Source organism: Pteropus alecto, unplaced genomic scaffold (assembly GCF_000325575.1).
Source record: "Pteropus alecto unplaced genomic scaffold, ASM32557v1 scaffold224, whole genome shotgun sequence".
Lineage (NCBI taxonomy): Eukaryota > Metazoa > Chordata > Mammalia > Chiroptera > Pteropodidae > Pteropus > Pteropus alecto.
This window is the reverse complement of record NW_006436289.1, coordinates 2,947,089-2,959,955: the sequence shown is the minus strand read 5'-3', so window position 1 is coordinate 2,959,955 and position 12,867 is coordinate 2,947,089. Positions and strand designations below refer to the sequence as shown.

At 44.8% G+C, this 12,867-nt stretch overlaps 1 protein-coding gene across 2 annotated transcripts in view; it reads right to left on the bottom strand.

The window, feature by feature from the left end:
• Positions 1 to 6,818: 6,818 nt before the first annotated feature.
• CADM1 (cell adhesion molecule 1) overlaps positions 6,819 to 12,867 on the bottom strand; it is a 320,221-nt gene continuing 314,172 nt past the window's right edge. For both annotated transcript variants that reach the window (XM_006912791.3, XM_015590134.2), the window contains 2 exons: positions 11,343 to 11,474; positions 6,819 to 9,342 (listed from right to left, as the gene is read on the bottom strand). In XM_006912791.3, the coding sequence (XP_006912853.1) occupies positions 9,224 to 9,342; positions 11,343 to 11,474 (251 nt within the window). In that variant the 3' untranslated portion in view covers positions 6,819 to 9,223. The remainder of the gene's footprint in view (positions 9,343 to 11,342; positions 11,475 to 12,867) is intronic.

Genomic DNA, 12,867 nt, shown 5'->3' with positions numbered 1-12,867 from the left:
GTCAACAGGGACCGAGAGAGGGAATATGACCAATATATCTGAGGCCTGAACACAGGACTGGGACTCCTGTTGTGATTCAGGGTTGAAGGAAGTTTATTGGAAGTTAGCTAATGAGAGCTCCGAGCTGTACCCAGACGTCTGTATTCTCCCTGGCTATCAATGTAACCGCTAGTGCGGAGGCAGGGCTGGATCGAGACACAGATACCTATAAATCATACCAAATTCATTGGATTAAACGCCCGTCACCCAGAGCTGACTCTTTCCTACCAAGGGAAGTAATGAGCCAGAAGTAAGTGCCATGCAAAGCTGAGTCTAAGTAAATCTGTGATCGTGGACATTTTAAGCCACAGCTTCGGATCGGACTTTCAAACAGATGGATACTCTAGCATGACATTGCCAAGATTAAAAAGAGAATGCTAGTTTGATACACATGGCTGCAGAGATGGCTGGGGCCATTCATGGAGCTGGATTCCCAAATCCTAGCCTTGGACTTGCTCAGCATTCATGGGAAGTGAACAGCCTCAGAGCAAAGCAACTGCATTTCTTTTCCCGGTCTTTGATGTTGGCAAATGGAAGACAAACGAGGGCTCTCTGGTTGGGGACGGCATGAATGAACCACACATGTCCATAAATAAACCAGGAGCCCTCCAAACACGCTGCTCATTTGTTCACACAAAAGCCAGGCTGGCAGTCCTCTTGCCGAGCCATGTTCACAGTTGGATCCTTAATGCATTGTGAGTGTTCAATCAAACTTTTAGTGGTGAAACTCTGGGAGCAGAAAGCCAGCTAAGCCCAAATGGTCCCTTTGCTTTTCCATCTTTTGTGGCTGCCTGGCTGTGCTCTTATGGGTTTTGTTGTCAACAAACTCCTGGCTTGCCTTTGAGCACTCCAAATTATTGAAAATGACTACAGCTTAAGACTGGCAGGATGATTGTTAAAAACAGCCCTGGCATTAATCATAGCTTAAGAGCTTTTGGAAAATGATTCTAATTCAGAAGGGGTGGCTTACAAAGAGGCTTGTCGAAAGCGAAGCAGACATCAAATTCTGAAAGGCAAAAAGCCTCCTTGGTACCCACACCTGGCTTCTTCTGAAATCCAGCTGGCAGAAGTGTGTGGGGGGCATAGCTTCCCCCACCAGCTCACCCCATCTGAGAGTAGCTCAGGTTTTCCACCAGTCCCACAGCAACCCTCCCCCTGATCAGGGCCCTTGAAATGGGAAAGACTTTAGGGAGTGCCCAGAGCTACAAGTCTTACTGGAAGTCCTTAAAATAAGAGGTGGCTGGGCGCCTCGTTTTCTATCAACAGTTGGAATGCCTTAGACTGGCGCTAAAATAAGCTGTGTGCATAGAGGCAGCTGCGTGGGCAAACACATGGTCAGCATTTGCAAGGAGCCAGGCAGGGCAACGCGCTAATACTTCTGCCTTTTGCCTGCCTGGCACAACAAAGGAGAATGATTTTTGCCATCAGCATTCTCCCTATCACAAAATCATTGCACAATTTAGTATGATTAATGGTTTCCATTTAGGAGAAGCTGAGAACGAAAACAGTGGGGGAGAAGCGGCAACTCGACTCGGGGTGTTCGCGGCTGCGATTAGAGTAGAAGGGAGAGAGATCTGGCCAGTGCCCGCCGGCCGTGCCCTCTACCGCCCTTCCTGGCATGACTGGGGGAGGCACTCTGGGGTGAAGAAACACATGGCTTTGGACACGCTTTTGCAGAAACAGTCTGAAAGCGGCAACCTTGTGATACATTGTTTACTCTTTCATCCTTGCAGCCTCCCAAACATTTGTGACTGAGAAGCTACTCCCTCTTGGCCCGCCAAAGGGGTGTCATTCTCAGAGGTTCTTAACTAAGGGCCGGGGCTGAGGCGGTACAGCGACAGGCTGTGTAGCTGCAGCTAGCGGAACTAACCGCACGGCTGCTTGCCATTCCTGATGACCACATGGGGATGCCACTTAGGGAAGGACCCCGCCCTTGTGCTAGGATGGTAGTGGTGGCCTTCAGCACAGCCACTCTGTCTCTGGAGCCCCTGGGCTGGTGGACCTAGTCTCAAGTCCCGTTGGCCGGCTCTCCCAGGAGTTCTTCTTCTCCACTCTGCAGCATCCTTTTCTTTCCACTTCTGTAGGCACTGCTTGTCAATCTCCCAGCTCCTGGAGGTGAGTGGTGAGACAATGGCCGTCATAGCCAGAGACTTGTGGGTGCTGATAGAAACCAACCAGGAAAACAGAGGATTCAAGAGGGCCTGCATTTTTTTTTTTTTTTTTTTGAAAGCAATAGCCTTTGTAACTGAAGCCAGAAAGGGAGAAAACTGGTGATCTTGGCTGGATCTAACGTGACTCAACGCCCTTCTCGATGCATTGGTGTCTCTGCAAGGAAATCTATTATTTTCCATAAACTGTCTTAAGCATCTCCCGGGCTACATTTCTGGCTGCGTTAAGAATCAAGCCATCAAGAACAGCTGTGAATGTTACACACTTTCAGCAGCAGCAAAGGGCTTTGGCAGGGAAGTAGGAGCAAAAAACCCAAGTAGGACATTTCAGTTGACAGTAATGGCATTTTCCCTTCCTTGTCCAAACGATAAAAGATTCATGCTCCTAATTGCAACACTATAGCTGCCCCCATCACTTTATTCTGGGAGAGGAGGTTAGAGAAAACAGGCCTAGAGAGAGGGAGAGAAAGAGAGAGAGAGAAATGGATAGTAATTTCGTCACTAGCTAACAAAGACTGATTAGTGTGAAGACTTCCTTCCATAGCAATACTTTTTAATCAGGTCTGCTGTGTCTGGGCAAACAGCTTTTGTGGATTAGCTAGACTCGAGCCTGCCAGCATCCGATGCAAGTTTAAACGATGAAATACACAACTACAGAGAAAACAAACCGAAAAGAGTAACAACGTCACACATTTCAATATGCAGCAACCATTAAGGGATTTAAATATTTGCTTGCTATTAAAGGCTTGCATTAGGCTCTTCCAACACCAGCTCTGGAAGACTGAAATATCAATTACGGATCAATTTTCCCCCTAAGTAAACACTAATGCAGGATAAACAGTATTAGAAGATGCAATCGTAACATTGCTGACTTCAGGATGGACTTCCTGCTGGTAACAGCAAGTTTAAGCCTGGTGATTAATTAACCTGAGAAGATATCACTTAAGGGAGATTTAAGGCGACCATGTCTGCAGTGTGACTGTGAGCCAGTGCACGTCTGGAGGGCAGCTGGCGAAGTCCTGGGCCCAGCGCACGCGTTGTCAACCCTCAGTAGTGGTCTTCACTTTCCCCGAAATCACCAATCACCGCCCCACAGCTCAACACCTCAAAGGATTAGGAGGCAGTTAAATGGGAGTCGAGGGTGAGTGTGCATGAGGGAGACAGAAGCAGCAGCAAGCAGGCTTTAAGTCGGGTTCCTTGGAATTAATTCCATATTTAAATATGTTTAAGGCCTGAGTTGCATTTCCTGGCACTGACCACCAGGGGCAGTAGACATTTTTATGTTCTCTTTGGAATGAAAATGCAAACATAAAAATCGAAACAAATACAATTTCCTGTGTATGAAATTGCCTAGAACTTGAGGATTGGAAGACTTGAAAACAGAAGATTCTTGCTTTCAAGTGTCAGTTTTAGGGTGCTCACATTATCTTTGTGCCCAGTACCCTTTTTGGCATGTGTAATGTCGGGGATGATATGGGTGCATTATATACTGTGGCTCCTATCAGGAACACATTTCACGATTTTGAGATGAACACAGATAAGGCAAGGAATGTGGTTTGACTTTTTTTCTAACATACCGTACCTCATTCTGAAGACTCCTGACAATATATGCCAGCAATGGCGAGGCTTTGCTTAGCCATTACCAAAAATGTCATTCCCTGCAGGGAACATATACTCTGTCTTGGCAGGTCCTTGAGGATGATGGGACTAATAGCACTTAACCCAGGGCTGGCCGGCTGATTTCTTCAAGGCCACCCGAAAGCTTCCTGTGTTGAGGATGGACTTACAAATGTCGAGGTTTGAGATACTAAGTACAAAGTGGGACTCTGGCAACCAGGTGCTCGATTAGCTTCCCTTTAAACTACTTGCTCAGTGTCTACTATGTGTCTACTACTGACTTTAACATATTGGTTCCTAAGGTCATTTCGATGATGGCCCAGAGTCCCCCTTTCCCTCTCCTGTACAAGGCCAGGACATCCAAGTGCTTCCTTTGGAAATAGTTCCAAACAATACATGTGTGGCTGTGGTGACAAATTTCACTCTGAAGGAATTTGGCTGCCAGCTATTCATGACTAAGGGCCATATACTTGGCATTCTGGCAAAAAGGTATGATTAGTCTTGGGCAGAATTTTATAATAAAAAAAATGCCTTTGCTTAGGCAGAGTCTTTCTACCTGTAGCACGGTGACTGCATGGTTGCTTTAAGGTTCTGGATGACAGAATCAAAGGGACATTTCTCCATGGAGTAAGTCCACAGCAGTACAAGAATTACATTTCAGGTAGACAGAGGACAGTGAAAGATTGCACCAATTAACATCCGCATATCACCTCGGGGGTCCGGTTGATGTATTTGGAGAATGCAAGCGGGCCAAACATTGGAAAAGTCTCCAAAGGAAATGAGGTCCATTTCCCCTCCCATACCAAATGAAGGCCCAGGCAACTTATCAACTCCTGCTATTTGGACTGCTACCAGGTGCTTTCTCATTTGCATACCCTGTGGAACTCCAAGGCAAACGCGCAGCCAGTCGCCACTTCACGTCCGCCTCAGTTCAACGAACTTCTTGCTTCCCTTTTCTGTAGGTTATGGCCAAAACTGGCACCTCGTGCTTCAGACAAGTGGAGAGGGTTGGGGACAATAAACATACTGTGTGCCACGTGGCCTGGATTAACTATACTAACGAAGGGTGAGGAAATGGGTCATTAAACATTCTACGGCAAGCTTTAGGAGGGTGTGATGTGTCCACATGCCTGAGGTTTCACAGCTAATAAGTGGTGGAGCAGAAACTGGAACCCTGGCAGCCTCCCTTAGCATGCTCTTGATCTCTACCGTCTAGCACCTGCAGCAGACTTTTTACACAGCTATGATCAACTGGAGCTGCCCGCTGCTCCCTGCCCTCTGGCAGAGGCTGGGAGAGGCCCCTGAAATCCTGACACCTCTGCCTGGACTTTGAGAACAGCCATAAGACTGATCCCCCACCCTCCACACATCTGATTTCGCTTTATTCTTTTCGCACAAGTCAGAGGGCTGGCTGGGCTCACTGCCATCAGTACCTGTGATTCACATTCTTTGTCCACTAAATCATCCTCTGAGATTCAGCTGGGGTCCCAGTTCCTCCAGAAAGCTGACTCCCCACTCTTTACTGATTTCCCTTCTCCAAGCAATTCCCACAGCACCGTGTGGGCTCCTTCAACTGTATTGGGTGGAGCCCCATCCCCACACCCCGGACTGAGGACCATTTCATGTTTTCATGTGGATGAAACCGATGCCCTGGTTAGCCTCCAGGGACTTTACACTTCTCCGTATTTCTCACGATGCTGGCTATACAGTGCTCAATTAACTGTGCATCTGATCAACTGATTTTTATAGAGACAGGCAAGAGACCAGGCGGGGATGAGAGAGACTGAAATGGGATACACGGCCTTCGGCTTTTCCGGGGCTTACCTTTTCTCCCACTGCTGAGCTTTCCCCTTTCCCTGCCCAAGAGAGAAAAGGGGAAACTCAACCACAGCCGGGCGAGTGGTGGGGAACGGGCACTTTGGAGCTGCTCAAATATTATCTGCACATTTGTAAGATCAGTCACCAGGAAGGGCAGTCATTGCTAAGTCGGCCTGCAAGGCAAGGAGGATGACGACAGACTGAGTCCCAGCAGCCTGAACAGGAACTGGCAACCATCTTCCATAGGAGGCCAAGCCAGTCTTCCGCAGGGCGTCTTCTTTTAAAGGAGAGAGAACTTGAAATGAAGAGGGCGGAATGAATTGTTAAGACACGAAATCCCAAAGTAAGAGACAGGTGGAGCAGCCAACACAGGAAAGTTGGTGTGAGGGTGGTGTGTGAAAAGAGGGGGAAGAGAGGGAAGGAGGCGGGAGCCGAATCCACAGCAGGGGCCTGTCCCCGGCTGGCCCGCCGCTGCATCGCGCACACCTGCACAGAGCGCTGAGTCGACGCTGCCAAAGCACCTGGGCCACCTGGCCCCTGAGGGGGGAGAAGAGAACAAGGAAAGGAAGGATGAGTGGAGGAAGAGAAATTGGATCAAAGAAACCCAGCCGGCAGCATTTCTTGGCATGCACTGCCTTGTGCTCTGTGCTCGCGGCCTGAGGGGGGGCGTTCCGTGGGCGGGGCCTGAGGAGGAAGCCGGGCCAGGGCCCATCTCTTCTCTCGCGCCGAGGCGTCCCGTACAAAGTCCATAATGAGATTAAAGGATCACTTTGTAACATTAATTTTTTTTATTAAGAAGACAGATATTTTATAGTACTTCTTTTTTTCTTTTTCTTTTTTGTAAAAATGGTATACATGAACCAATACAAAATGCGAATGGGAACATGTGGATATGGAGCTTCTTACACCGTAACATTGTTCATGTACACCTCAAAAACAGAACTGGCCTAAAGGGAAAAATAAGACGTAGGTGTGACTAAAGAACAAGCTTATTTGGCATCAATTGTACATCCTTCATTATTTTATATTCCTTTAAAAAACACAAAAAACAAGTTTGTTCTTTCTTCACTCAAAAAAGTGATCAACCTGTACAAAGTAATACTCAACAATACATTTCAAACAGTGCACTGTATACTTAAGAAAAAAATACATAAACCAATATACAACTAAAATTCATAAATTCCTGTTTTTGCTTTGTTTTATTATTATTTTTTTCCAATGTGTGGGGCCTACACTTTGCAATCTACCTGAGACGGAAAACACCAATCGAAACACATGAACCTGAGACATGTCAACATTGTAAGCCATAAAAGTTACATCAGGAACACTGCACTACTGTACACTTTTCAAAACAGAAAGATGGGAGGTCCCAAAAATGAGATGCCAATTCTGTGAGCGATGGTAGGTTTTTTGTTTTTTTATTTTCCTAAAAAGCACAACTGAAAAAAACCTTTCAACAACATGCTAAATGGTTCTCACCCTTTGATATGTATATACTATGGTAAGAATGGGTGCTAAGGGCTCGGAATAGAGCTGCACATTATAAAATCCATTGAGAAAAAGGGATGTTCGTTGTGGCTTTTTGTCTTGGTTAAGTGCCTAGGGATAGGAGAGGGGAAAACAAAATGCTGCTCGATATGGATTTTCTTTTACATACCAGTCCGTTCCCAAAAGGCCCCCATATTGCAACGGTTCTATCAAAGGTTAAAATAAAGACAAGAAAAATAAACACGCTTTCAAATAACAAAGAGTTGACACTTTTTTCCCCTTAAATAAATCAGCGTAAGTTTTCCACATAATGTAACAATAGTAAAAATGCACCTTGCAAAATCCAAAATTACTCACTGAAAATGTTATATAATATATATTTATATATATATATATAGATCTATCTTTTTTGATGCCATCTTTCCATAGGGACCGGAATCTGGAGTCTGGAGCCTTACCAAAACACATGGTAAGTTTTTAGTTTTGTCCTTCAGGACTACTTCTAGATTTCCTAGATGTTTCAGTGAAAATCCCCACATTTCTTTAAAAAAAATGTAAATGGTAAGTTGACTCCTCTACCTTCTCCCGAGGCTCCCCATCTAAGATATGTTCAAGGTAACTTATTTTAGTAACTATGTACTATGGCTGCCATCATGCGAGGATCTGTAATTTTTTGGCAGATGGTTCTTAAGGCTGAGGAAAGAGGCCAAGGCTAGTGTATGAAAGGTAAAAAGATAAAAACACTCACATTTGAGTTTTGATTAAGTAACTGAAAACCCCTACATGCTGTTTTTCCACCTCTGCTCTGACCTTTTGAGAACTGAGATCGACAGCAGACCAGTGTGAGAACAATACTGGCCCTTCTTTTGTACCTCCTGCCTTTGTCAAGCCAAATCTGAAGGAATGAAAGGTTCACACGGATTCGAGTTGGAAATCCCAGCATGACAAATATCTGTAATATACAGTACATGCAGGCCACATCCTACTGCCTTCCTAACTAAGCACAAAGGAAAAAAAAAACCCTGTCCCATTCAGTCATTCGCACACCGCACGGACTTGCTTTTTCCTACAAATTAGTGAGAAGTAAGGCCGATTGGGAAAGGTGGATGGAATCATTTGGAACAGAAATAACCAGAGCAGAACTATCTTTCCCCCCTCCCTACTTCCCCTCCTGTGGCAACTCAAATTTGTCCACTTATATAAAAGGAACAGCCCTCACTGTCAGGTCCGTTTAGGGCATTGAGAAAGGAGGCCGCCTTCCACCCCAAAGCTTTCTGGACAGTGTGGGATATCTATACTGAGCCGTCTACGGATACAGAATTAAAGACAGATTCAATCTCATTGTGACACACCTCACTTGCAGATAACCCTGTACAGTAATGTAGTTCCACAGCAAACAGAACATTTTCTGAATCACAGTCTAAGTTTCTAGTCTTCACTGCTCTAAGTATTGGAAACATGGGCAGCAGCGAAGAGTTCTCATTGTTTGTTCACCCAAATCTTTACGACAACAGAGAAGAATGCATTATGGATACACTAAATTCTGAACTATGAAATCTAAACTGTGCTGGTTCTCCTTTTATGAAACTGAATTTTGAACAGAAAGCAGTTACTTCGATAAGAAACAGAAAAGTAAAAACAATAGCAAAATAAGGGAGAAAAGATTCTAAGGAATCCCAGCAGGCAAATGCCAAAATGAGAGATTTTGGAAAAAATCCAAAAATTTTTGGGAAAAAACAAATGCGCACAAAGGGGGGCGGGGGGATAAAAAGGAACACAACAAACAAAAAACAAGGCACAGAATTTTCTGCAATCTATCCAAACTAAATCCAAGCATCCAAGTTTGACTTGGTAGGAAGAAATAAAAACTCGAAAATCAAACAAACAAACAAAAAAGAGGTGTCAAACAGCAGAGTGTACTTTTCAAAGAACATTTTTTTTTTTTTACACAGCAAATCCCAAGCCTCCCCAGTCTCGCACCTTTCCACCCATTCATAAAAAAACACACGAATTTCTCGCAAGTTCCAATATCACTGTCTCTTTATCATCTAAATAGGGCCAGTTGGACACCTCATTGAAACAAAAAGGCTGATCTAGATGAAGTACTCTTTCTTTTCTTCGGAGTTGTTCTGTCCTCCTTCTGCATTGATTATAGCTGTGTCTGCGTCTGCTGCGTCATCGGCTCCTTTGGCTTCATGAGTGAAGTATGTACCTGAAAGATGAAGGGGTAAAGCACCGTGACTGTCTGATGGCCTCTGTGTAAAGTGGTACAGAGATGGCAACTTGCTTTATAGCCATCATCAGCCGAAGTGGTGTGCAGGCAGCAGAGGGGAAAAAACAATTGGAAGAAGAGAGCGAGGTGGGTGAGACAAATGGGGATCCGGGGGTTCCAAAGGCATTATAATTCAGCAAATGAGACATTAGAGCAGTGATTATGACCAGAGGATGTCAGCAGAGGAAGACGTGAGTGGGAGCTAAAAATGCAGAAAGCTGGAGAGCTGCTGACTAACATATAAACAGTAAACACCCAGGACCAATGACCAGATATGTGCACATACATGGTTAAAGACCAAAGCAAGAAGGAGCAATTAGCCAATAAATGAATTAGGGCCCTGATGATGCTCTATTGTCATCTCATATCATTTGAACCCTTATCTCCTGTCTTCACGAATCATTATTGCCTATCTGTACATAGGTGAGAATGTGCTCGAACTTGTACAAGTATGTTTGATTTTCTTTTGCCTTCCTTGTCAGAGTGGGGTTCCAGGTCGAGAAACGATTTGACATTATGACAGCTATAATCAAGGATGGGGATCTGCCTTAAGCAACAAGTGTTTTCTCTCTCATAGCGTAACTCTGACCAGACCCAGATTCATGGATTTGCTAACTGGCACAGCCACTTTATAATGACAATAGACAGAAGGGTACAAAATTGGTGACACTCTTATCACCAAGTCCTAACGGTTTACATAAAGAAAGACAAGGACTGCACCTCAGTAGGATATATAGGTAGAGCTTACACTGCCTATCATAATCAAATAACCCTCCTCTTACATACTGTATTTTTGAAGACTTATGTAAAAAAAGGATGATACATTTGTTGTGTTTTCAGGTTTTCAGAGTGACAAACCTGAGAAGGCGGAAGCCGTTTAAAGTTTCCCTCCAGTAACCCTCTTTTCTCTGTAGAGTGACACATCTTCCCCCTTCCCTTGGCTCTCCACAGCTGCTGCACAGGCTTCTGCCCTGCTATCTGGCCTTACCTTCCTGGCTCTGTCACGCTCAGCCCCGAGAGGCTGGGAGTTCTCTGCCAAACAGACTGTCTCCTGGATATGGGCAGAGGGTGAAGCACACATAGCGCTGAGGGTCCCAAACGGTTTTACGCTCGAGACTGTTACTTCGGATCTTAAAGGAGGTTGTCAAGTACCTTGGACTTCCATTGCTGTGCTCAAGGGACCGCCCCCAAACCCGGTTCTACAATCGAGCAGTATGCAAACATCTAGAGTTCATACTATAGGAAGCCCCGCAAGCTCACTGCACAGCGCTTGAGAAAAACAACTGAGAAAGACAAGGGCTGACAAAGAAAAGGAAGAATAAATTACCCAGAGGGGAGAAGAGGATCAGAGCAGCATGGGGCAGAGAGGAGAAGCATTGGAAAAGATGATTGCCCATCCAGATCGCACAGTTGATAAGTGTGTGATTAATGGCAATTTAAATCAATTGCACTGATAATTTTAAAAATACATATTTATGTGGCTTTTAAGGCACATCAAACCAAGGAAGTGTTCCAGCCGCTGTGACCAGCTTACCTGGAGTTTGGGGCCAGGGAGCAGAGCTAGTCCACCTGCTTCGCAGAAAGCAGTAGGTCGTGGGTGGGCTCTTTCTGTGTTTATCGTTTTGGGGTTCACGCCACCCCTTGCACACCAGCCTCTACTTTGTAATTTTTATTCTAGCCCCAATTATGGATTGTAGAATAACGACTCTATAAAGCTTTATATTTAGAGAAAATCCAAATCAAGGAGTGCTACTCATCAACCCTCAGAGTCCTAATCAGCAGCTGCTAAAATTTTTTTTTCCTCTCCCAGTTTCAGGAATCAAAGAGACTATGCGGCCACATAAACCATAAATTGCCTATCAAAGACAACCTTGTAAAGTCCCCGAACGCAGAGGCTGTGGTGACACGAGGCCTCCTGCCTGCCAAAGGACCTTGCTTACCTTTATGTCTGGCAAAATAGCGCCCCAGAATGATGAGCAAGCACAGCATGGCGAACACCACCACGGCCACGACGCCGCCAATCACGGCATGATCCACTGCCCTTATCGAACCTTCTTCACCTGCTCGAGAATCTGTTGAGATCAGAAGAGGAATAGGGATGTAGAGCTCATTATGAGACACCAGAAGCCCTGGCGAAACTGCCTCCAGGGTCAGAGGGCACCTTCTTTTTTAATGGAGGAGTCAGAGAGAACAATCTAGAGATGGATCGAGTTACACCGAGGGAACGGACTGACCTGTCCAGTGCTGAATTGATCCTTGCTCCCCACAAGGCAATTTCATTATAAGCAGCATAGGAGCACTAATGCATGTGGAACAAGCTTAGGGAACAGGGAGGGAAGAAATAGGGTCCATCCCGTCCTGACTGGTCTTAGTATTCAGTCTATGTGTATCCGGTTGCAGATCCTATTAAGGATGACGACTTAATTTTTTAAGGGCGCTTGGAATGGTACCTTCAGGCAGTAACAGGAACTGCGGAGGGGAGGCAAGATGCCCAGTGACTTATTTCTACAGATGCCCCGTGACTTACTCCCTGCTAGGCATATGCATAGGAAAAGTAAGGAGCTCCAAAGCCACAGCTGCCTAGAGATAAAACAAGGATTATGAGACTAAAGACAAGTGACATGCTTGCTACATTTAGGATGTATGAGGGAGTAAGCCTCAATCTAAAACCTAAAAACCTATTTCAAAAAAGACAGCAAGGAATGATTGTCCATCGCCACTGACGATTTTTCTTTTATTTATTTAACACTTCACAATGCAATTAATTTTCCTTTATAAGCATCACTCCCTCAGGATGTCTTCTTCCGACTGAGGAATGACATGTTTGGCTGGGGAACACTCCAAAATGAACCCAGAATGAGCTATGGCGATGCGGAATGGATGTATGGCAGTGTAAACAATTTTAATTTAGGACCGTGGCTACATCACCCCTTGCTGAAATCCTAATGGCACCCGGGATTTATAATGTAGTAAAAAACAATTATTCTCCCGTTGATTAATACATTAACATTTTGGAGTGGAAGCTAAACCATTGTCTTTTTTTTTTTTTTTTATTGAGTCAAGTACGACACCTCCATTAAAATGATTTACTAGCTGTACCTTACAATTTAAGCACAGCAGCAACAGAAACGGTAAAAATCTTTTAACTTTACATGATTTGTGAAGTCATATGTGAAGGATTTACCATTTAAATCTTTCAGTACAAGAAGCACATGGCCTATAAATCTGTCCCCCTTGCAGTTGCTGGACGCCTAAGAGAAATGCATTTCACCAGGAAGACTGAGAGTGCAAATTCAAGTCAATTTTTAAGAAAGATTTATCTCTGTCTCTCTCCAAAGAACAGAGCAAATCTCTGAAGCCTCCACCTCTAATAATATTTGAAGTTTATCGATCAAGTGTACAGATCCGTGACAGCTAAAGGTAATGGTGCTCTTTTGAGCCGAAACCTGATACAACGCTTTCAGC